Raw genomic sequence first — 26,820 nt, 5'->3', positions numbered from 1 at the left:
AGGGAAACCATGCACAGTTGTGTGGCAGTGTAGCCAGGGAAAGGCGTGCTTAAAGAGCACATTGTGAGGAAAGATGATTCAAAGGTCTGGTCTGTTTCCTTTGCCTTCTGTCACATCAAGCTTACTAAATGCACATGCTGAGTCTGTAAGAGGACACCTGGTGACGAGGTTCAGATCAACATATCCTCAATCTATAGAACATTATACAGCAGCTGCTAAGCAGCCATGGTCTGTGCGGCTGAAGATTATGAGGGAAAAACAATGCTCAGCCTTTCTGCTAAGATGTCTCAAACATCTTCCCTTCACTTAGGTGAGTTTGAAAGAGGAAGAACTGACAAGTGTCCCTAGCTCAGCATCTGGGAGGGGCGGGGAACAAGCCTTCTGCACTGGGATCCTTGCTGTTGGGAAGAACCAGGACTGCCTCCTGCGCTGAAGGTCGTCACTCTGCTTCATCAGGACTCAGGTCAAAACTAACACAACTTAGAGATGTGTGAGCAGCTCCAGGCAGACTGCCACTTAGGGATCGTGCCCTGGGAGGTTGGAATCTGTAACTTGAAGGCCGGCAGGCACCTGCCTGTGTGTGCCGACAGCACACAGTACCTTGCTGAGGATGATCTCCGGGGCCAGGTACTCTGGAGTGCCACACAGTGTCCAAGTCCTGCCCTTGACTCTTTTGGCGAATCCGAAATCTGTGACCTATGAAGGGAAGCAGAAATGTGAAAACTCACTCAGAGAACAGAGGTCCTGTTCTTAAATCCAAAGTTAGGAATTCAGGATTAAATAATATATATGAACAAAAAGTCAACATGATTAATAGTAATCCATGAAGGTGGTTATTTAAACTCCATCTCTTTTCAAAACAAAAAGCAAGCCTAGCCTGGCAGGGCCTAAGCCTTCCATGTGAGGACGAGGTGTGGAAGGGGAGGGCCGAGCTGGGCAAACACCCCAGGCCTGCACGGCTCCGCCCACGCCGAGGGTCACCCTCTGTGGATATTCCTCTGACAGGTAAGCTGTAGAAAGCCGTGGCCTCAAGCTACTAAAGGAACTAGAGAAAAAACAGCCACTAATCACTGTGTGTGCAGTTAGGTCTCAGCCAGCCACATACTTGAGTGGTAAATGTTGCTAGACTTTCTGGGTTAAAATTCTAATTCTTGTATTCCTGACTAGGTACTTGTATTCCATGACTAAGACTCATTAACTTTAAGATCATGATAATAAGAGTATTTATAATTCACAGAGTTATTATTAGTATTAAAAGAGGCAACACAGATTGACTACTGCTTATCCAAAATATTTGGCACCAAGAGTGTTTCAGGGTTTAGATTTTTCCAGTTTTTTCAATAATTCCAAATGAAAAAAAAAAAAAGAAAAAGAAAAAAAAAAAGGAAAAAGCTGGGCAGTGGTGGAGCATACCTTTAATCCCAGCACTTGGGAGACAGAGGCAGAGAGGCAGAGAGGCAGAGAGGCAGAGAGGCAGAGAGGCAGAGAGGCAGAGAGGCAGAGAGGCAGAGAGGCAGAGGCAGGTGGATTTCTGAGTTCAAGGCCAGCCTGGTCTACAGACTGAGTTCCAGGACAGCCAGGGCTACAGAGAAACCCTGTCTTGAAAAACCAAAAAAAAAAAAAAAAAAAAAAAAAAAAAAAAAAAAAAATTCCAAATGAGCATCGAGACCCTGGTGAAGGACTAGACCCAGAATTCATGTTTAATAAACACTGCACAGTCACAGCCTGGAGGAATCATCGAAAATGCTATCCTCAGGGCGCCTAACATGAAGTCACCTGAGCATTTCTCCATTAGGGTGGCATGTCAATAGACAAACAAGTTTCAGACTGGAATGGTTTTGATTGGGATTCTCAGACTGAGATGTGCTCAACCTGCACACACAAGACTCCTGACACCCAGAGCACTCAGTTAGCCATACTGTTTCTTTTGGCAGGAGACCAAGCTTAGTTCACAGCCGCTGACTCTAGGAGATACAAACAGGCTCCTTCTTCCTGTGTGATGTACTCAACCAACCAACTGAACCATCAAACACTGACATTTAAGGCAAAATGTGTGAAGCTATTTCAGTGTTTGCCAAATGCGTCCATGCCATGTGATCCACTCCTACCTGGATGTAACCCTGGTGGTCAATTAAGAGGTTTTCCGGCTTGAGATCTCTGTAGATGAGGTCGAGGGAATGGAGGTACTCAAACGTTAGCACAATCTGGGCTGCATAGAAACGGGCGTGGGGTTCACTGGAAAAGAGAAAACAGCTTCCTGTAAAAATAGGGGATTATGCAAATGCAAATGGAGTAATGTAGTTGGGGAGAGGGTTTCCTTATTTAAATACTGGTGAAGAATTTGTCATTTTCCAAATATCTATTGCCTTCAAATAACACATCTTATTGTAAGTTATCATTGCCCAAACTGGGAGATGGTGATGTCACTGTGAATACAGCTGCGCTTGAGAGGATGGAAAAGCAGGTGGCCACTCTGTGGTCTAGAAGAGCCACCACTACAGTCACTACAGTTACCAGGTTACAGGCTCCACTTACTTTTCTCACACATTTCAAGGGCTTATTGCTTAATTGCATTCATCTGAAGATCAGCACTGTTTCTCCTCTCTGAAGTGCTTTCTACTACTGACTGGCACACACTCAGCATCATATAACATCCTGGTGAGAACACACACAATCCCATCTAGAACTACATAGGCAATCTTGTCACGCACATTTCCAAATCTCCAACTGGGCATGTTTATAGTCACATAGACACAATCTGTGTGTTTGTAAAAACCAAGTGAGGTTCTTGTACCTAGGTTATATATCTAGAAATTTTGACAGTGTAATTTTCATGCTATAACCTTAGAATTATTTGAAAATGGCATATCAAATTTCTAACTGGAATTTGTAGTTAATTTTCAAATATATTCATTGAGTGTTTTCTAATCTTTAGAAATTTGTGTCTTTAATGAACAACCTCAATTATGGATACAATTTTAAGAGACAGCAGCAGAGTCAGAGATCCCTAAGAGGACTTGGATACAAGCTGTGATTTGTGCCCATCAGCACACTCCACAGGTCCTTCCTTCCCACATTCACTTCAGGTGCTCAAGAAAAACTGGCTAACTTCAGGAATGAGCAATGGTATTTTATAATGCCTCTCTAGTCTCAGTCAAGTCCCAACAAGGCAATAAAGACTGAGGGGACTCCTCCGTGGTTTGGGGCATGCAACCTCAGAAGCTCTGAGAATTTGATCTGGAAGGCCCCTTTATATCTTCTCTCCTCATCTGTAAATATGACGTCTACTTGGTGTTGCATATATTTGCTTATACAACCTAATACTTGTATGAAGAAATAGTGTATCAATCCAGCCATCAAAATGTTGAAATGTAAGAGAATATTCTAAATGCAATGCATTAAAGCAGCTTATGTGCAGAACCAGTCTAAGTCAAGACTCAAATGACCGAACAAGCCAGGTAAAAGCCACCCTGAGCCATTACTCAAGTCCCCTGGTAAGATGTGCAGTGCTTAGGGTTCATATACAGCAAATGTGAGTTCAGGAATTATTTCAGTCAGCTTGCTTTCCTTACAGCTCCAGGTGGGGCATGAGAAACACAGATATGGGTAGCCTCAGAGCAGAGACAGTGCTTGAGAAAGGAGCAGTGCGTTTGGAGGGCAGGCTTGGGTGTGGCATTTCAGTGAAAGCACGGGAGAACTACAGGAACAAGAGCATGGTTGCAATAAGTATACAGGGCTTCCTTAGAGTCACAGAACAAAGGACCAAGCAGAACCTCTTAGACAGGCTGAGGGGAAAGAGGTGAAGACAGGACACAAAGGAAGAGCATCAACATCAAAGAGTAGACACATTTAATTACATAGTCTCCATACATATTAGGTTCCACTTGCACTAAAGGTCAATAAATGAATCTTGACTTAGGCTCAGGCAGCTCCCATAACTAATGGTTGCCTTTGTGTTATTCTCTTGTGATGACCCAACTCTACGACCCCCTATTATGAGTCAGTCCCATGGAAACTCACACTTAGGTTTAACTGAATTCTGAATACTGAGTGAAACTTATTCTGGTCTTAATCTTACATACATTTTATAAATGATTATTAATTAACAGTTGTAGAAATAAGCCTTGTACATAGATAAAAACTGAAGAGTGTTAGCAATAACTTGACACGTTATTAATTATATATATATAATTGTGTATGCAATATGAATATATATTTAAGGAACTCAACATGAGAAAAGCTTTAATTAAAGTCTAAAAAGACTTTAACACTATCTCAATCATCACCATATCACTATTATTATTTTTATGTCTCTTTCCTCATATTCACTCATTCAATTTTCTGTTATAAATGCCCATTAAGTAATAGTACAAATCACATAGCATGTGTTGTTAGATTTCTCATGGTTTTTTTCAAAACCATGTTGGTTTTTTAAATTTAAAATTTTTATTTTTAGAAATTCTTCAAATCAAGTCACAATACTTACCAGTGGAAGAATATTTAAATTAGTTTCATAGTGTTCTCATTTGATATTTAAAGCTCATCTATGTTACAGCTTCCTCTTACTATGTTCAGCTAATACTTTCTATGGATAAAATAGCAGTTAATTAAATCAGATGTATTTCTGGCTTAAAATAAATGCAAGCATGGGAAGACGCAAAGAAGGAAGACACGAGCACTAGTTACCTGAACCTTCCAATTCTTCTTAGATGTGAAAACATTTCTCCCCCAGGAACATATTCCATAACCATGTATAAATTAGAATTATCCTATGAACAAATAACAAGTAATGATTATAAAAAAAACATTTTAAGATGACAGCATGCTCAATTAGAAAGGGCAAAGTCAAAATCTATTTAATAGATTAACAGAAATGAGTGGGAGAGACAGGAAGTAAAGTGCTCTAATTTGTCCACGCTCATCTCTACCCCCTCAGCATTCCAGTCACAGAGGAACCTGAGACTTTCACTGTTCCACTTCGTGGAGGGGACACTGAATTCAGAATAATGAAATATTGCTGCAATGGCATACTAACACAGCACATATAAAGAAATAGTAACATTAAAAAACAATTTGGAAAAGCTAATATGAATATTTATATTTTCTGTTTGCAAGATGGATGGTTGTACTATTTTAAGTATATAGGGCTTTATTAGATGAGTCAGCAGAAGCAAGAGGCCTCCTATGACTCAGCAGCCCTGAGAAGACAAGTATCACTGCACAGAACCAGGGTGGCGCCGATTTAAAGGACAACCCTCCATTTTATCTGAGTTAGCAACAGTGGCACAGAGGTTGTTCTCCCTGGATAGCAAAATAACAGCAACAATAAAACCACAAAAGCCAGAATACAAATTAGTACAGGAAGGAAAATCTCCAGGCCATAAGAGGAAGGGTTTAAGCGCCATAGAAAGTGTATTGCCTCTTCACTTGATGAACAGAGACTGACTAGTAAGATGTCCGTCTGTGCACCCCTGCTCCAGGGGGGAGCGGAGCTCCCCAGTGCCACCCAAGCTCACAGCACAGTGACTAATCACAGAAAACCCAGGGGCTTTACTGGTTTGTGCATGTCCATTCTCCAGTTTTATCACTGGAATTCTCCCACTGTTTCATATGCCAAAAGCATATCTGAAATATGAAATATCTTCATTAGACAGCAGGGCAACTGACCTTAAAAGAATACTCCAGCCGAACGAGGAATGGGAACTCCACTGCCTGCAGGATTCTCTTCTCATTCAAAGTGTGCTCTATTTGCTTCAGTTTAACAACCTTCAAGGGACAGACAGACTTCAGTGTACTTAAACAGATTAAACACTATTATCATTTCAAAGAAAAATGTCTTCCATGTAATAATCACAATGGATGGACAGAATTTCTGGACTTCAATAAGGAAAATAGTAACAATCAGGGTGGAAGAGTTGAATGCTTGCAGCCCAGCAGAGTCCAGCCTGTCTTCTGGTCAAGCATGTTTCAGCTGTGCAGCTATCCCAACACATGGTGGGCAGAGTCAGAGCCTAGGCTAGCCTATACTGTCAAAAAAAAAAAAAGCCAACTATAACTCAAGTTAAAAACAAGGGTTAAATGGGAACAAAAAGCAGAGCCATTGCTTTAAAAGTTACTATGTGAAAATACTGGCTGCAAACAACACGATCAAATCACTATCTCAGTAAGTAGCAGAAAATTAAAGATCAAGAAAGTCAACTATATTCACATGAGGTTGACATTAATTCAAGATATATAAACTGGTAAGGCATATATGCTTAGTCAATTTTTAATGCAAAAGTTTAAAAACTTAACTACATGAACTGTATTTGCTTTCAGTTGTGTTTATCTCCTCCCACACCATAAGCAGTGACACCGAGGACAGGCTAAGAAGAGCTGCTTTCACACTGCACAGGATTCACTTGAAGGACACAAGAAAATGTAAATAGAATTACATGAGCGACCTACGTGAGCGACTGGCGAATGACAGCCATGATTTCTAGCTGTCGGGAGAGAAGCTGCTCACTTGAGGCTGAGGACAGAATCCTCATCTCTAAAGTTCTGATGCTTTAAAATGTCATGGGAATACGACACAAGTCACGTGGTTAATTTACTGCCTGACACACAATAACAGCTCATAAAGAGTCAGCTGTTACTACAACTTATTTAAAAACAGTAAGAGCTGAGCTGATTTTAAAAGACAGATAGAAAGGAAAGGCTCAGGAGAGTTGGAAGCAAGCTGGGCCCAGGTTAGCCCCTGGAACCAGTCCCCATCGGAAACTACGCAGAGACAAGCGAGAACGGGGCCTTCATTTAGCTATGCTTAAGGACAGTGCCTCTGAAAATGTGGTAAAGAACATGTCAGAGAAAACCTTACAAATATCTCTTGGGATAGCGTTCATATCCAGGCCACACAGCATCCCCTTCCCCTCAGAAAATCATGTATCCTTTCAAGTCAGAGAAGTAGACCAGAGACCATGTATGATAGCATGAGGTGGGAGACTCCAGTGCAGTGGGGAGACAATTATGACAGTCTATGAAGTAGGGAGAGAGAGCTCCAACTCTGTCTTAGTAAACGTGATAAATGTTATAGGCTTTCAGATGAGTCAAAGAAATGCTATCAATGGTAGAGAAAAAGGAATCATGTTCTATCTGTGCCAGAGAGGAAGGAAATACAAGGAAGAAGTCTGGAGCTTTGGGAATCATGGTGTTATGATAAACTAGCTGATGTTGACTGGGCATCAAACAAGGAAGAATCTTGGAGATAAAAGTATGCTTAAAAGAAACAATAATGAGGAAAAAGGCATGAAATCAGATCAACATCCTGGTCTACCTTACTGCTGTCAGACACTGGGAAATAATGTAGAGCAGTGGTCCGCTTAAAAAGGGAGAACAATACCACATACGACCGTGAAGACTCACTGACACAACAGGTGCATGCTTGTTACAAGTGTGTATGTATGCAGACATGTGTGAATATTTGCACATGTGTATACATGTTTGCCTGTGCTCATGTGTATATATATGTAGCCATACTTGACGTGCTGTAGAGAGAAGTGATGTGACCGCCTTGCTTGCTGTACTGACTCTAATTCTTTCACTCCATGGACTTTAAGGCCAGAGAAACTAAGCTTACCTAACTGGATGATCTTTATGATCCTACTCACAAAGTGGGTTCTTATAGATGTTATTTTAATACTTATCTCAAGCACATTCAATAAACAAAAAATCCAAATATTAAGATTTTCATAGTAATTTATGCCAAGACAGTGTTCTACAGTAACAGAAATGACATCAAAGTGCAGATACTTTTCTGCAAAATACCCACTACCATGGTTTATCCAAGAGGTAGCCATCTTAGTAAATTACTTCACAGGTTCTACAGTATGAAAAGAAGCTAGATATATCTTTCCAAATATTTTAAAGCTGAGAAGGTAAATATCATTACCTTCTCAATATCTTTGAGGTAAAGCATTTTATAAATTCCTCAAGAAAGATGATTATGAGGAACTATCCTGACAGCAATTAATACACATTGTAATGACAAGTTTATAAATAAAAGCTGAAGCCTAAGTCTCTTGTCTTTGCGTTACCAGTCTGAGCAGGTGAGTTGCTGGTAACCCCCTGTGAGATCCACAACCTCAGTGACAATAAAGGCAGGAAGGAAATGGCTTGGAAAAAGCCACATTCTCAGACTGCTCAGCTTAGGAATCAGAAGCCTGAGAAAGCGTCGAGGTTGCTGGATAAGAACATATAGGGATAAAGAGTTAAATGAGCAAAGGGAAAGACAGACATACAGACACAGACACACACGGAGGGGGGCAGGGAGACAGAGAGAGAGTGTCAGCCTAGAGCTTAGAGAGATGTAATCCTCAAAGAACATGGGAGAAACCAGATGAAGACAGGAAAAGAAATACAAGGACCCCAGAAGCAGGGGCAGCATCAGGAGAGGCACATTTCCAGAGGTTGGGGCCGGACCATGTCGGGAAGAGTGACCACCATCATCACATGCTCTAAGAACAGTCACGTGAGATGTGCAGAGGGCACTGGAGTTGGCATTTGGTTACTGGCCTGGTAACCCTTGGCAGAGACACACAGGAAGACAGTAGGGGATGGATTAGGAACATCTCAAGTGTGGGGTTAGAATGGACAGGAAGTGAGTTAGATTAACCACTGTTGAAGAAGAACGGTTAGAAAATGTGTGACTAACTGTCACACATGTAACAGATTGATCTAGTTTCAATTTAAATGAAGGTTGGGACAGTCTGATGCTTTGGTGCCCAACATGTGCAGTTACTTAACATAAAATATGGCTAATCAAAATGTAAAATTCACAACAGATTTTGAAATCTTAGTATGAACCACAATAATTCTATATTTGTTAAACATTAAAAACTGGGCCATTAAACAAACCAGCCTTTAAAATCTATTTCTTATTTCTTAAAATGTGGTTATCAGGTAGTGTAGAGTCAGAAGCAGGGCTTCTTTATTTATATTCCTAGAGGACAAAGTCACTGAACATCTGCTCCCGGCACGCATTCCCACAGGCCAGCTCCACTGCATGTCTGTTCCTTGGCTCCTTCCCCATGATTCTGCCAACAGTTCCCTAGTAGGATCCCAGGAGGCCAGGAAGCTAGTGTCTATAGGTGAGCACTAAGTAACATGTGCCAATATTACTCTGGTCTTGCCTAAATTGTTAAATGGTTGCAAGAAAAACAGAAAATGCTTAATATTTAAGGTAGTAAATGCTAAGTGCCTCAGACAACCTGATTTATGATACTGGCTCAGAAACAACGAAAAGTTCTTTTATATAGAATATAGGTTTTATAATTTCTCCACAATTTAACTGATATTTTAAATTGACCATGTCAAGCAAGGCAGTGACTACTATAAACTGCAATGGAACATGAACTGAAGTCAGGAAGTTTCGTTCACTGGTCTGCAGGTGCAGCATGAGGGTACTTGTTCTGCACATACTGAATTCCAGACTGTTAGTGCGCAGAAATATGTGTTATCTATTGAGAATTATACAATGACATGTTCTCAGATACTAAATCCCATATAACCACCTTCATAGTGAAGTCATAATAAATAATAACACTGCAAACAGCGACATCAGGTGCTGTCTGAAGGTGTCAGTGCAGGCTGCCTCACTGACGATGTTCTAGAGTGCAGGGGTAGGGTAGGCCCCGAGGCCGCCGACCTTCTGCTTGTCCAGGATCTTCATGGCGTAGTACTGCTCAGTGGCCTTGTGCTTCACCAGCATGACTCTTCCGAAGGAGCCCGTCCCAAGCGTTTTCTTCCTTTCAAAGTCCTCAAGCCCAGCATTGCTCTACACAAGTATTAAAAAGTACAGCAAGGTTTTAAATTAGAAATTCCCACAAGACTACAATTATTATCACTTCAGTGTTATATAATCAGGGTGGACAATTTAATTTGTAGCTTTCCATGTAAAAACAATGCATATATGCTCTTTAAATTTCAGGTTATTAATTCTATGTTCTCCTTTGATTAACAAAAGTCCAATAATAAAGAATATTTTGTAAAATGGAGTATAAAAATGAAGGAAATAAGAGCCTTGGTTAAAATATTAATGGTCACATTTCAATTTCAATGTGAGCTCCTAACACAGCTAATGAACTACTTGTACATTTTGAGAATTATAAACCCATAGTCAAATAATATATGTGGTCAGAGACTATCAGTAAATAATTGTACAAATGAAAACTGAAAGGTCAGTTCTTTCATGCCTCCGAGGAAAGTGGTGCTGTGTCTTTGCATGTAGTTAGAGAACTAGACAACACCGTAGTACTACACGAAAGCCAAGCAACCAGACATCAGTTGCAGAACTAAGCAACAGTCAGAGAACCAGGTGACAAACAGAAACTAGTTAACAGTCTTAGAACTTGGTAAGAGTCATGGAACTAGGTAATCGTCTCGGACTTTCTCCTTGACTGTCTTAACCAAGCATTACCTAAAACAGGAAGGGAAGAAATGTCTTCATTCCACAAAGACCCAAAGCCAGAGTCTCAGAACAATAATCAGATTCTTCTCCTAGTTGAATAGATGCTTTGTTAAGCAAACATCTTTGTTTGGCTTTGACTAGTGCACAGAAGCAAAAAATTAGAGGCATCAATCTATTCAATTTGCTGCTGCTACAACAAAACAAAATCGCTAGGAACAAATTACGTGCTAGCAACAAGTAGTAATTGCTGACCCATCTGTTCAATAGGCTGCGTTATGAAAACATGCCTGAAAATCTCAGAAAATGTTTCCAAGGCCCAGCCTGCAGCACTGGCTTGAGCAAAGCCTGCCATGACGCGGCTCTTCCACATGCGCATATCAGGACGCTGCAGGAGTGCACTGCAGTGACTTAATCTCCACAGCCAAACAAATGTGGCTTTGGAGAGACATCTTGTCGAATCATTATGGAAGGAAAACAAAATTATATTTCACTTATGTGTTTGTACTGTGTGTTCATTTCACATTTAGGAAAATTATTATCAAAAATGAAAGTCCTTATAATTCTAATTGAATTAACTTTGTGGTTTTACATCTAATTGTTGGTTTTACTGGCACAGGTGGATTGCAATGGCTAATAGAGTCACATTCATGTAGTGGGAACAAACAAGTGTACGACAAGCCATCTCTGTATGCCTGATCACTGCTTTTCTCCATATCAGAAAAGAACGCCCTCCTTGCCCCCTTTTTAATGTTTCATGTGATAAATGGTTTAGCTTATATTACAGCAATCTGGAATTAGTATCAACACTTATAACAGTCTTAGTGTACAGCCTGATGGTAGAAAACTTGTCTAGCATTCATGAGGCCGTGTGTTCTAACTCCCATTCTATGCCAAGAAACGAAACATCAAAACTCCTCCATTTAGGGATTCTATAAGAAGATGGTTGCTTCTCCAGTGTAGGTATCCATAAAATTATCAATTAATGAATTATATCACACCATTATGGTAGGATTCCCACCATATTATATGTTTACTATTAACATTTAAAAACAAAAATTTGGGAAGTAGCAATAAGTTAAACAAAAATCATGAACCAATTGCAGAAAAACGCAGAGCTTCCTTACCGGGGGAGGGTTCTCCCACTTCCTCAGAAAGTCTTCTTTGGCTTTGGCTAGGAATTCTTTCACTGGATAAAAGAAAATAGACAGTGTCCAGTAAGAATGTTTATGTTACATAAAGAAGACACATCACATGTGGCTATATGAAATACAAATATCCTTGTGTGAGCAACTGTTGTAAGGACATGTGTATCCGCCAGTGTGATAGCCCAGGGAGCTACTGGTCTCCAACTTCTAAAGGCCTCGACTACTGCTCCATATACAGACCTCTCTGAGACCATCAAACCCGATAACAACAACACTCCAGAAAACATACCTGAAGTCATGTAAAAGGTATCAACTGATGACAAACCAGCGACTGAATAAGCCGGGAGTGGGGTCAATGGAGTCTGAGATGCGAGCTGAGGATATTCACATGACCTGGTCTGTGTATTTTGAGAACAGCTCACTGTGGTAAAGGGCAGTTCCAGGTACAGGCTGTGTGCATTAGATCTGTGGTCTCTCCACCAGCAGAGAAGAGAGGAGAAACCACAGACTAACAGGTACAGACAAGACCTACAAACCCATAAAACCCAAAAGGAACAAAACACTAATTACAATACAAACTATTTTAAAAACTAGCTCTGAACTTATAACAAAAATTAAACTGAATGTCTGAATTAAAATTTACATTATAATAAAGTCAAACAAAGGCAGATGTTTACATAATGGTTAATAATAGCTGTATTTGTAAAGCTGTGGTTCATATTGTTAAATTTGTTAACCAAAGATGAGTCATTTTAGAGTATGTCCTGTTTACACACTCCTCCCACAAATTCACTAACAAGGGCATCGGGTTTTTAAAGAAAAATTGATGTTTTAGAAACAAATAATTGTAAACATTTAAAACTGATATTTTTTATTTTTATATGAAAAATGAGAATAAAATTGGATTACACAGGATCCCTTTACTATCTCTTCTGTTCAGGAGACTCCTGACATTTCCCTCCGTGGCTCTATGGAGAAGAGAGCAGGGTGACAGGCCGCAGAACGGTAAATGAGTATTCTACGTTTACTGACGAGTCACACTGGGCAAGCAAACAGCCAGAAAGTTTTATGTGAAAATATTACTAAGATGCATAATATGCACTGGTAAACAATAAGGCTCAGTAACATTTAAACATATAAAGGCATTTTCTTTTAGTATTGAGGATATATTAGTTATAGTGTTATTAAATAATACCATGAAGGAGGCTATTCCTGAAACATGCTTTGGTCACATGCAGTATGTACAAACATGGAATCTCTACTATTACTACACTACTTAGATGCAAAGACAAATATAATCAGCTCTCAGTAAGATAGTTGTGATTGTTCATCTTTCAATGATCTTTAAACAACAGACAATCCACATGGATTTGCCATGGCCTTGTACATTAGTTGGAAGGAAGTCACAACTTACAGTCAGATTAGACTTCATTTTAAATAGGTGATTTAACTAACACTTCAAGTATGGTATAATTTTACCGATGCGATTCAGATAATTCACCAGTGAACAAGAATGCTTCAGTAGCGATGCTGAACAAACTCACAAGGCTCTGCACTAGACACACTGGATAGCTGCTAATCTGTCATGCCAAGCCACGAGTCACACTGCAAAGATATCATAAGAGAACTGCTAGATAGCATCATGACCACCTCATGTGCAGAATGTGTACATTTATTACTGGAGACGAGACACTGCTGCAGATTTCTGGAGTCTCTAAGAAGATGCACCTCATCTTCCTCATCACATCTTGTATAATAGAAGGACAACATTCAGCCAAAGAACATTAGAAAACAAAACCTCAGAATATAAACTGCCTACAGCAATATTGTTTCACTCAAATTGTACCTTTTCAAAAGCTGCTCTTCAACCAAGTACCTCTTGCAAACTCTAGATACCATTTGAAATTTTAAGGAAAATTAAAATGAAACAAATTTTGCTATCAAACAGTTGTTAGTTCTATTTTTTATCCCTTAAAGTGTATTATTTAAATATATGCAGCTAAATAAATGAGTTTTTATATCAACATTTTATTTCTACCAATATTTTAGAACAAATATATATAAATGACTTTGTCCTAACATATTACTTTGTAAGTGTAATTTAATCACTGTTTAATTTTTGTATACATGCTTCTCCCTCTTCAGACATATCTGGTAGCCAACTCCTTTTTAATAAAACAAGCATTTACTATTAAACTTTCTATTCAGTTATTTGCATATTTTTATTATATTTTAAGTATTTCAGCTTAATACTTAAAAAGTAAAACTTTTTTGTGATAATGGAAATGATGTTTAATTTTATGCTGTTTTATGTAATCCCTTACAAATAGTAAATCTAACACCATGAAGCCAAGAATGTTACAGTAGGGGACAAAAGATGCGAATGTGTATCACTTGGACAGTAAGCTGAAACATCTTGGAGGACACGTCTGTGCTGAATTTTGAAGTCTAAAGAGTTGCTCTGACTGGCAAGGTTGTAAGAGAGGACATTGCAGGTTGAGGTGATCTTGTACAAAAGGTGTGAAATTCACATCTTAGAAAAGCACGAAGAATGAACCTGGGAGCATCTTCTCTGCAGCTACATTGGGGGACAGATGCTCACTCCCATTGCTCTTCACTACTGCGATGCCAGTCAAGACTAGGGGAGGGGGCGCTTGGTTCTGTGAAGGCTCTGTGCCCCACAGGAGGGGGATGATGGAGGGGTGAGGTGGGAGTGGGTGGGTTAGCACCCCATTAGAGGCAAAGGGGAAGGGAATGGGGTGGTAGACTGGGAAGGGGGATACTTGAAATGTAAACAAATAAAATAATCAAAAATAAAAAAGACTAAGAGTGAGACAAGAAAAAGGCAAGAGGCAGACCTGCCATTATTCAGAGGCGACTGCTACTCAGGCAATTCAAGAGACTCACTCTACCACTGTGATCTTAGAAACCACAACTGGGGTGGGCATTGCTGTAATCTGTTCTTTAAACATGGTTCCCATGAAAAGATTTAGCTCTTGTCTATATTTTCTGTTTACTAACTTTCACTCATGTTTCTCATTCACTCCTCCTGAGTTCCCATTTATCTGTGCTGGATTTTTACCAACTGATTTGCTTACACAGTTCTTTTCCTGAACACTTCACACGCGATCTTAAAAATGTAGCTCAAAATCCACTTTAGCCATACTCTATAAATTTCATTATATAGTTGAGTTTTAACTTATAAAAGTTACTTCTTGGCTCATGAGTTACTGGTATTTTGAAAGTCCATTAAGTGTGAAGATTTGTATATGCTATGCCCAGGGAGTGGGCACTATTAGAAGGTGTGACCCTTTTGGAGGAGGTGTGGCTTGTTGGAGGAGGACTGGCACTGTGGGTGTAGGCCTTTACCCTAGCTGCCTGGAAGCCAGTATTCTGCTAGCAGCCTTTAGATGCAGATGTAGAACTCTCAGCTCCTCCTGCACCATGCCTGCCTGGAAGCTAACAAGTTCCTACCTTGATGATACCGGGGACTAAATCTGTAAGCCAGCCCCAACTAAATGTTGTCCTTTATAAGACTTCCCTTGGTCATGGTGTTTGTTCACACCAATAAAACCTTAACTAAAACAATAAGCAAACCTATTTTTGTTTATTAATGAGCCTTTATTGAATAAACTCAATTACTCTATGCCAAATATTTTAAGTAAGTAAATACATCTCCACTCTTTGGAATTTGTTGAATATGCTTAATTATATAATAAGCAGTCTTAATATTTCTTTTTATAATGACTATGTAAGAAATCTATATATAATCTATAAATTTTAGATCTTATAATTTCTCCCATATAGGCCAGTTTTGTTTTATATATTTTGAGACAGCTATCTATATATAATTTATAAATTTTATATTTTATGATTTCTCCATATGGGCCAGTTTTGTTTTATGCATTTTTGAGACATCTCTATATATATAATCTGCAAATTTTGTATTTTATAATTTCTCCTAAATAGGCCAGTTGTGTTTTGTGCATTTTGAGACTTGGAGGCATACATGGTTTTCATTTCTTTTTGTCATTGATGTTAAATGACTTGAATCTCTGAGATCTTTCTATGAAATAATACTTTGATAATCTTATAAAGGTCCACACCCTTACAAGCGTGAATTTGAACATAGCTTTATCTCTAGGAGACTTGAAGGGACTGTCCTAGCAGAGGTTTTGTATTTGTTTCTGCTGGTATCAGTGTGTTACCAGCCTGGATCTATCCCAACAGTATGTTTTACTGTCAGTCCATATAATCCGAAATGTTCTTGAGAGGAATTTGCTGATTGTCATTTCTTTGAAGAGGCATCCTACATGAACAAACACACATCCTACCCCTGTCCCCGGGGACTCAAGCCAAGACATGTAAACTAAGACATGTAAACTTCCAGTGTATCTTGCCAGCAGAGGTTGAGTTTTCTAAGCAACACATTCACTGAGATGATCATCTTCTCAGGATCCTGACTTCCCACAGCGCTGGAAGAAATCTCATGATGGATAGATTGAAGGGCTTATCTTCTGGTTTTGTTGAGGACATTTATAGGAGAGTCCTTAGTTGGGCATGATGGCACAGACTTTAGTCCCAGTGCTCAGGAGACAGACCTCTGTGAGCTTGAGGCCAGTTTGGTCTACAGTGAGTTCTACAACAGCCAGAGCTATATAGTGAGACCCTGTCTGAACCCCACCAAAAAGGAGGAAAGGCCTTTGGTCAGGTAGATGTGAAGTCTCTTCAGGGCAGTGGTCAGCTCGTTTATGACTCTGTTCCAGTTCCCACTTTCTTTTCTGCACCCTGGAATTTAATTCTGGTGTATTTAGAATTCTCTTAAGATGTCCCTGTCACAGTCTTCAGCATTCTAAGGCATTGGATCTTTACTATGTTTCCCCTTAGAAGGAGCTCTAAGGTGTGTGGTCTCCATTCTACATTTTCCTCCCCTCTCACTGGAAAGCTTCACATGAGATTTTAGGATGTAAAGAGACCTAGATGTTTGATCACAGATTTATTACCTTAAAATTCAATACTGCCACCAGGAAGTGCTTGGTGCTGATATCTTGTTAATTTTGTCAAAGCACGATGACTTCTGATCGGCAGATTCAGGCTTTTAAGTTTTGCTCTAAATTTTCCTACATGTTAGGTGTGTGGTAGTGTATGCTGGTGTGTGCTGGAGGTCCCTGGCACCAAAACAAAAGCTTGTTTTTGTTAATTCTAAAACAAAACAAACAACAACTACTTTCTCTTCTGTTACTACTGTCTCATGTGAACACTGCTCAGTTAATCTATAGTCTGATCTGCTTTTTATATAACATACTGTTCACTTTGTAGGCTTTCCCATTTGTTTTCTGAGACAGGGCTTTGCTCTACCAGTTGCCATTTTATATATTTTGAGGCAGGATCTGGCTGAAGATTAGATTTGGGGTTATACTGCCACATCTAGCTCTCAATCTCATAATTTCTCTCATTTATATTTATCTGTGGGTGCATATGTGTGTGGTGTGTGCGTGCCTGCTTATACACAGATGCATATGGAGGCTAGGTGTTATTCTACTCCTCCACCCCTATCCATGCCACCATCTTATGGCTTTGAGGCTGAATCATTCTCTGAACCACAAAGAACTTGTTTTGGCTCTAATGGCTGGCCCCTTGTTCTGCCCTTGATGCTGTGGTAACAGGCTCATGAAGCCATGCTGAGCTTTTCTGTGGGCCTTGGAATCCTAGCTCAGGCCCTCATGCTTGCACAAGTTCTCTCCCACAAAGCCGCCCCCAGCCTATACACATTAAGTTTCATCTTGCCCATTACCTCCATGAGGTAATGAGGCTCTCTACCTCATTAAATTACTTTCCTGCACTGAGCAGTGTACACTCTCCTGACCTAATACAGCTGCTTGTTCTCTGCAAACATCAGCTGATTTTTTCATCATTTCCCCTATTGTAATCTTATGTTTCTTGACTATTCTATTTTCAGCACTCTTCTCATCCCAGCCTTGTTCTTATTAAGAGAGTGATCTTATCTATGAATGTGTATGCACATGCCCGTGTGTATGTGTGCACATACATACACATAAGTGTGCTGGTGCCATGCACTGCTGGGCGTTGGATGCTGCCTCACAGGGTGCTGGGACTTAACCTCCCTCAGGTCCTTACAACTAAGCACAACGGGCTCAGAACTGCTGCGCCATGTCTCCAGCCTCTCCAGGATTATTTCTTCTGTCCTATTTCATAGGTTTTGTGTTCACCGAAAACACTGAAGAATTAATTCAGATGCTAATTAATTCAGATGCTATCTGTAGTTTTTTTAAACAAATATTTCTGAATATAAGTTCATTCTTTTCCTATCAAGGGCTGCGGTTTTATCCTTTAATCATGTATAACCCTTTCTATAGGCTCCACTTTCCTTTTTTTTTTTTTTTTTTGCCTATTTATCCACAAACAATAGAAAGGTTTTAAAATCTTTACACATGATCTAAAAGAGTGAGTTTTTCTTTGAATCTCTCATTTTTTATATAGATGCTATTAGAATTAAGTTCTTGAATAGTTTTCTCTGTATGCACATACATTATTAAATAATCCAGCAACTTTCAGAAATGTGGTTGTAGGCCTGGGGAGATGGCTTAGCAGTCAAGAGCAGAGGACCCAGGTTCAGTTCTCAGCACCCACATGGACGGATTCTCACAAGCATCTGAAGCTCCAGTCCCTGGAAGCCGATGGAGAGCTGGTGTCTGGTCGCCGTAGTCACACACACACACACACACACACACACACACACACACACACACACACACAAAGCAGGCAAGACACTCACACTTACTAACAACAACGAAGAAATGAGTAAGTGTCCAGGACCACAAGGAACTTGCTGGTATTGATGCCAGCACATCAAGGGAGAGCCCTGTCATACCCAGAAAACAAAGGGCATCCTTTCAATTTGCAATGACCTAATGAATTCCTGGCTGTCCCAACAGGGCTGGGAGGAGCACAGAAGCCACAGGCAGTGCTATCCTGGACTCATTTCCTCACAAGCCTCATCCTGGGAAGTTAGTGAGCATGAAATGGTGGCTTCTCTTACTTGAAGGCAAGTAACCCAGAGCAAAACCTGACTCTAGAGTAGTCCTCATCTGGCCTGGTCCACTCCTGGGGAGAGGGCTGTCCTCACCTGGGAGGGGCTAAAGCGTGGCTTTCACTGGTTTGTTCTTGTGTTTTTGACCCTCAATTGAGTGGAACCAAGAAGCAAGCTCCCCAGGAGCTCAGAATTTGTATATATATGCAGTGTGTCATATGTTTCCATATGTGGACACGCTGTATGATGTGCGAATCAGAGTGAGCATATCTGTCTCCTCATGCCTATTTTTGCAGTGAGATCCCAAGAATCTTCTTACATTGACACCCTCAGGCACCCCACTGTGAACACAACACCCCCTCTTGCTCCCTTATCTGGGTGTAACAAAGGACCTGTTGACTAATATTTCTTCTCCACAGCTTCCTGGCTCCTGTTTTTCACATAGGATTTGGTATGTGAACTAGGAGTGCACAGTAACTCAATGTGTCAGATGACTCAGCTCCATTTTACACAAACAGCACCGTAACCTGCTACACGCTGTGATGATAGAACACCAGACACAGAGAAAATAAAGAAATCATGTGGACTCAGAAAGAGAAGTCGAGAAAGGTGTTCCAGGCTCCTTTACCAGTCCCAGTGCTGATCCTTGTCATAGCTTAGCTCTTCCTTTGCCTCAGAACTCAACAGCTTCTGCATTCTGACAACACCTACATCTGTGTATGCTCTATGTCTTCTAGTCAAAGGGCCTTATTGAACCCAACTGAATTTGGGAGAACTCCTTTAGAATTTCTTCACAAAACTTGTTTAATAAGAGAAAATCTTCACCAAATGAAATCAACCTACAACAGGGCGGCCAAGGCTCTTCTTGCATTTACAAGCAATCTTTAGATGCCAGAGAGAGAGAGAGAGAGAAAGAGAGAGAGAGAGAGAGAGAGAGAGAGAGAGAGAGAGAGAGAGAGAGAGAGAGAGAGGAAAGAACAGAGGAACACAATTAAAGTCTTCACGGGATGGCTTTCACTCTGGAGGTCCAGATCTAGAGTCGGAGACTCACAGCGAAATATATAATTTGCTTTCCTTGCTTTGAAAGTACAGAAACATCACCTTCAGAATCTGTAATAGAGGTACTGAAAGCTATTATGGTTCTTGTGATTTCCACAAAGAATATAAATATGGAAGATCATAACTCATACACGGTGCACAGGTGGATTTCCCCTAGCTTGCTAAGGAGTTTAATCTTTACTTTAGTGCCAATTCCAGAATTGCAAGTCTCACACTGTATTAAGAAATGGACTTACTTCAATTTAAAAATCAGTATGAAAAGACGTCAGAGGAGACACGCAGCATGTAGCTCAGGAGGAGTACATCAGTCCAGCCAGTGTAAGGGCGCTGAAAACAGAGACTGATGCCCAGTTCTAAAGGCCTTCCCAGGGTTACTAGGTCTGGAGAAAACTCCTGATGTACAATCAATGGAACTAAATGACAAAATATACAACCAAGGTGACAAGTTACAAACAACCCCCAATTCTGACTTCACTTCCCACGTGGGTTTGTGGGGTCACTACGAGAAGTGAGGACCAAAGAAAGATAAAGGAGCAGATGTTAAGGGAGAAGGTGAAGCTGACTCTTGGAATGGATGTCTCAGGTGGTGACTGAGGTGTGGGCAGGGATGAGATCACTCAGAAAATGCAGCACTGAGAGGGCCAAAGGCAGATTCTCAGAGATGAACACGCACTTATCAGGAAGGAGAAACGAACAGCTTTACAGCTATTTCCACATAAACATAGCTGCATGTGTGCACCACATGCAGAAACACATGATAAACATAGCTGCATGTGTGCACCACACGCACAGACACATGATAAACATAGCTGCATGTGTGCACCACACACAGAAACACATGATAATTCTAGATTCAGATAAAATGGCCTAATATTTGATTATTTTTATTAATGAAGCCGCACTTATAATTTCCCATATTTTAAAATGGCTAGAACACTCAATGACAGCAGGCGTGAATTTATGTAAGACTGAACATTCTTGGAGAAGCCAGTGTCTACTTGTTATTAGCACACGTGTGTGGTACAAGAGGTTGTAGGGGAAGGTAACTGCGATCAACCACATAAACACTGTCTTTCAGCCACAGCTTAAAACAAGAAGGAACAGCAATTGAAAGATTCAACAGCACCACAGCAGTTAGCAAAGATTTTAAGGTTATGTGCAAACTTTTGAAGGAGGTATAGCTTTATTCAAATAGATAGATAGATAGATAGATAGATAGATAAATAGCATGATAACCGGGTTTCATATCTGCAGAATTCTAAGAAATGTCAACACACTGATTTCACAGTATCAGCCCAAATTTCAAGAACTAAATCAGAATTCTACTCTGGAACAGGAACATAATTGTCCAGTCAATTCTTAACGTTTTGCATGTAAGACAACCCCTTGTGTATCAATCGCCACTCTCTAATGTGAACAGCATTGAAGAAGACAATTTTAGATTGCAGCAGGATAAAGAGCATCCCCTCGTCATAATGAAGTCATCTCTACTTATGAAGAAAAGGTTCTTTGGCTTTGAATGTCTTCACTATACCATAAAAAACAAACAAACAAACAAACAAACAAACAAACAAAAAACCAGCCCAAATCTTCCTGATCCAGAAGCCGGCCCTGCATGTCCTAGGCAGGAGCCCTATCATCACAGGGCCACATAATGCTCCCCTGTAAGGGGCAACTGGACCAGCCCTTTCCGGCTCAGCAGAGATGCTAATAAGAGACTCTCTAAGCAAACACTCCCTCTGACAACAGTGTGTCTATTTTTAGCTACAGGTTTGCTTGAAGTGAACAGCCCTTGTGATAAGCTGCAGTATACACTTTGGCAGATTTTCTTGAAAAAAAAAATAAAAGCACTTTTAAACATGCTTAGAAAAATAAATAATCATAGCAAAAGATTAATTTTTCACTAGCGTATTTGGTTTCATAAATCATTTTCCCAAAATAATTTTAACAAAGCCTCCAAAGCCAAAACATATATATTTATTTCATCCTTAATTCACTATTTTAAACCACTTATAATTAAAAGCAACCCTCAAAAAAAAAATCAATATAATTTTGGCAGCATCTTATTTTCAGAATTAGTATTTTAAAAACAGTGCCCAAAAGAAGCTAAAAAAAATAGTATTTGGATGACAAAAGTAATTAAAAGCACGTTAAATATGGTTATCTTGAATACCAAATATTAAAATAAAAACCTCCTTGTGGTAAGTATATGGGTCTTCTGCTTATTTTTACAATACAGAAGACAAGGCAGTGCTAGTGAACAGAGATCCACCATAAAGACAATCAGAGCTGGGATGCTGGAGCTGTCAGCTCTGCTGTTGTTTACAGTTCTAATGGCTTTTACAAGCTCTTCACAATAATGCCTACTTTAAAAGCATCAACACAAATGTCATTACCACAGCTCTGGCTTTTATAACCACATCTACAAGATATTTTTTCTTGTACAATTAAATATTTTTTAAAAAACATATAGCTGAAGAGCCTCCGAGACCAACTCACCATTCATGATGACAGGCAGCGTCTCCAGAGCATATTGCTCAGAACAACAGCCGACTGCAAAGGGAGTTATGCTAATCTCTCTAAGGGAGGCGATGGTGTAAACACGTATGCTGGAGCAGGCACAGAAAACCAAGAGCTCTCTTTTGTTTTAAAAAAAGAAAAGCCCCTAAAGCACCGCCTAAGTGCCCAGTAGGAGGTACTACTAGATAAGAGAAGAATGCCAGATTTTATGTAACAAGGTTTAGGTTTTTTCCCAGCTAGCTATCCTAGCTTCCCTCATATACCTCTAGAATAACTCAAAATGGCAGAGAGAAAATGCAAACCAGGATGTATATTCTCAATCGTATCAGCATGAGTTGTTACCACGGCAACATTAGACCAGCATTATCAGTTTCCTTCTAACCAAGAGGTAGCTTCCCTGAAGCTTTAACCAACTAAAGCAAATAAAATACCTTTTTATTTTAGGGAAACATGATCTCTAAATTACCACATTCTCTCCGTTTAAGCACTGAGCTTAGCATACACCTTTCAAAAATATCTTTAGAATGCTGTTTTCTTCACATACTCACACAAGCCCATGGTGAATCCAGCGAGGAACGAGAGCAGAATGATTGCGCCTAAACGCCTTTCATTACAGCAGCTCCTACTGCTGCTGCTGCAGGGAGACTCAAGTGCTGTGTGCTGGTGCTAGTGACTATTGGCGATGAATTCTGCTGCCCAGATCGCTGACAGCTTTCATTTTTCATGAGCCAAAAGCTATACTGCAGCACAAATGTTAACTATTTAAACATTCTGTATCATGGGAGAACTATAATATTAATGCTATCTTATAATCTTCTTTTATAAAGGAAAATCAGGGACTAGCACTTGTAAATTTCCATTAAATTCAGCATTAAGTATCTGAAATTACCCAGGTATTATTTTTAAAAGACCACACACAACAAATTCACTCGTAATCATTATTCAGGAGTGGCACTCCTTCCATTACGCAGTTCTCTGAGGACTGTCTGGATGGCAAGGTGGGGAGGCAGGGTGGGCCGAGAGTGGGCTGCGGTAACCTGAGATTTGCAGCACTAGTGACAGGAAGGGACTAGAGACCCGTGTCTGTGAGGCAGAGCTTCAGCAGGGTTGATGAACAGGCAGTCAGCAAACCCCTGAGGAACAGCTAGAGAGCTGGGCACACCTGCTAGAAAGGACTTCACTGCTCTGGTACAGAGCCATCTCAGACAGCTAAGAAGCATGTCAGGAGGCACCACTGGCCTCTGGGGAGGAAGATCAAGTCTGTGTTCTTGTCTGCTCAGATCCCTCCAGCTTGGTCTGGAAGGCTTAACAGCTGCACTGTCAGAGAAGGCCCCAAACTACACTGTAATACTATCAGTTTAAAAAAAAAGTGAAGTAGAAGGAATTAGTAGGGAAATGAATGCCCAGCTCCCCTAGCCTAATGTCTGAGCAGAGGCAGGCAGCAGACTGGTGGTCTAGACAGAGGTTCAGCAGAAAATGGCTCCACAGGGCATTGTGAGCCCCATTTGAGATCCAAAATTTAAAGCTGCGATGGACCAAATGTGTGCTTCCCAATCTACACACAGCCCACCAGCATAATGGACACTAAATCTACAAACTGGACTAAAGATGCTGGAAATGAAATAAAAACACCAATCCTTGGAGGAAAAAGATTAAACAGAGTTATTACAAATACCTTATTTTAAGGACTTGTTTTTTTGCCCAAACACACATCATTCATGAGAAGAATAAGCAGAAATGGGATTTATGTACAATTTATAATATATTTGCAACTGGCTAGTAAAATGTTAGATGAAATAAAGAACTGTTTAAAGATTTGATGAGAATGATACAGATGGAAATTTTAGTACAGAAAAGAGAAATATGAAAAAATAACATGTAGAGATCTGACAAATTAATATAAAAACTTAAATTCGCTATAATACTAACATCCCATTTCAGAAATGGGATCTAACCCTGTAATGTTAGCTGAAGATAGATGTGTAAATACGAAGAATAAACACCAAGGAAAGTGCGAGTCTTAGACGGGTATTCAATCTGAAGCCCAGCATACATCTAATAGGAAACAAGATGAAAGCGAGGAGACTTGTTTAAAAGAACAGTGACTGACAATGCCCTATTGAAAGAAGAACCCCTAATCCAAGACCAAGGTGAAGCTAACAGTTAAGCTAATGCTAACTAGGACAAACACAAAGACATCCACACCTAGACACTTCAAATTCAAGTTACTGAACAATGAAAACAAAGGAAGAAATCTTAAATGTAGCAAGAGAAAAATCAGTACTAATGTACAAAGAAAAAAACAATGCAATGAGTGTTAACTGCTCTATTAGAACTAAGAGTAAACAGAAGACAGTGAAATGATATATAGAAATGCTAGAAGAAACAAGAAACAAAACTGCCCAGTAATAACTGTATATCCAGGAAAATGATCATCCACAAATGTAAAATAGAGCATCTCCAGAAAAATTTACAGTAGAGGACATGTGTTTTAAGTACAAATGCACAATGGGGTTTTCAGATGACAATGAAATGCTATTAGAGGGTAAGCTGACAGGAAGGCACAATGAATACCAAAAGAGAAAAAAAAAAGGATCATATGTGTATATACCTACATGTATGCATATACACACACACACATATAAAGGTTATACATAGTCTTACATACATGGCTGCATATATGGTGGTGAGTATTAAACCTTAAACTGCTAGGTATGAGTTTAAAAATGTATAGATGCAATATAGACGAAGATAATAATCATATTTAGATAAGACATTTATTGGTTCAAAGAAGTACTATTTAACTAGAGAATTATGTCAATCATATCCTAAAATAGATTATCAGATAAAATCGTTAAACACCAAAAACCATCTACTAAGAAAAATATTTTAACAGTTAAAAAAATCAACAGAGACTTTCAAATAGTATAATTTGTGTTTGCTCAATAAAAATTAAACATTAGAATAGGGAAACAGAGACAATAAGAACAAAATTTATAAAACAGGAAAGAATAAAACAAGGTATAAATCCATTGAATCAACAATTACATTAGATGTAATAAAAGAACTACAAATCAAAAGGTAGTAATTATCAACCTGATTAAAAACAAGGTTCAAATATGGGTCATCTATAAGAGATGCCAAGCCTAAAAACACAAACAGGAAAAATGAAAGGAGGGAGACACATCACCACACCTATCTAGAAGATACTGGGAGTATCTATCTATACTTTGTTGATATATATTCAAGAAGCCAAGACCATTCAATATACAAGCAACACAGCTGGAAATGTAGCACCTGTTTGGAACGGAAGAGCTCCTACTGTAAGAAAGCAGACACTGACAAAACTGAAAGAGAAGTAGGTGATTTAATAACTGTGCAACCATGTGTTGTCTGAAGCAGGAATACAGTATACAGGATGTGTCTGTAAGCAGTTCTGTTGTGCAGACATCTCCACAGTGGACCCCATGGCATAAATAAGCATATAATAGGTGCAGGCCAACTGTGCTCTGGCAAGCAATTTCCCTCCACATTAGCTCACTGAGGGTTTCCCCTAATGCTTCATGTTTATGAAGACAGGACTCAAGAGACCACCCATTTTAATTTTGTAATGAATAATGATTCCTAATCATGTAAACACCCAGAGCTAGTAGAAAATCCAACATTATTGTAAATCCATGTTTCCCTTTGTACACTGCAAATATTTATTTATTGTTTGTTTGTTTTGTTTTTTTCTAGACAGGGTTTCTCTGTGTAGCCCTGGCTGTCCTGGAACTTACTCTGTAGACCAGGCTGGCCTTGAAGTCAGAAATCCGCCTGCCTCTGCCTCCCAAGTGCTGGGATTACAGGCGCATACCACTACTGCCGGGCTTCTACCTTGCAAATATGATTGTTGTGAACCCCATGGTGCTGACGGGATACACCTGTGCACCTGGTCTTCAGTGCAAATCATCACGAGAAGTTTGTCTTACATAAATTAGAGAGGTCTTTCTGGAATCTCTGCTCATTTCATTGCTTCCAAAGAAGAACACCCTTCCATAGTTTCTGTCTCTGTGCCCTTGTCCTTACAGATCACAGCTAGAAAAGAATGGAACATGCCCAGCAAACAAGCAACAGCTCTCACTGATGCATGCACCTTAGTGCCTTCTTCATCCCCAGGTCAGTCATGTGCTTCCTGGGAAGACTGGTCATACATTCCACATGCTGAAGGTGCATGATAAGCACACTAGGAGACTGAGTCAAACACTGGAGAAAATGATGCAGTGCACAAATGCAGTTTAAGCGTGAACTTGATGTACTGCTTCACAGTAAACATTCTAATATATAAACAGAAGGCTCTGTTCTAAAACAATGTTAAATAGTATGGTACCAAAGACACACAAGCCAGCAACAAATCTGTTTCCTCTCATTACTAAGCATTATGTATGGTCTATGTGGTGTACCTTTATACAGCTATCAGAGTAATAAGTTCGTGGATGGCAGTATTTCTATAAAGGCATGAACAATGCCCTGACCTATGGAATTAGCACAGCTATAGCATCACTATGCAATACGAAGGCTTGTACTCCATTATGATCTAGTGGAGCTGCTACCACAGAGGA

General features: G+C 39.8%; 1 protein-coding gene across 2 annotated transcripts in view; it reads right to left on the bottom strand.

Annotated features, from left to right (window-relative positions):
- Positions 1–26,820, bottom strand: part of Prkacb (protein kinase cAMP-activated catalytic subunit beta) — an 85,664-nt gene that overhangs the window by 15,412 nt on the left and 43,432 nt on the right. For both annotated transcript variants that reach the window (XM_052178977.1, XM_052178976.1), the window contains exons 2-7: positions 11,569–11,630; positions 9,683–9,811; positions 5,668–5,766; positions 4,687–4,769; positions 2,109–2,235; positions 601–696 (exon numbers count right to left, since the gene is read on the bottom strand). In XM_052178977.1, coding sequence (XP_052034937.1) covers positions 601–696; positions 2,109–2,235; positions 4,687–4,769; positions 5,668–5,766; positions 9,683–9,811; positions 11,569–11,630 — 596 coding nt within the window. The remainder of the gene's footprint in view (positions 1–600; positions 697–2,108; positions 2,236–4,686; positions 4,770–5,667; positions 5,767–9,682; positions 9,812–11,568; positions 11,631–26,820) is intronic.

This window comes from Apodemus sylvaticus, chromosome 4, assembly GCF_947179515.1.
Source record: "Apodemus sylvaticus chromosome 4, mApoSyl1.1, whole genome shotgun sequence".
Lineage (NCBI taxonomy): Eukaryota > Metazoa > Chordata > Mammalia > Rodentia > Muridae > Apodemus > Apodemus sylvaticus.
Note: the sequence above shows the minus strand (reverse complement) of the source record. Positions and strands in the feature narration are given on the sequence as shown.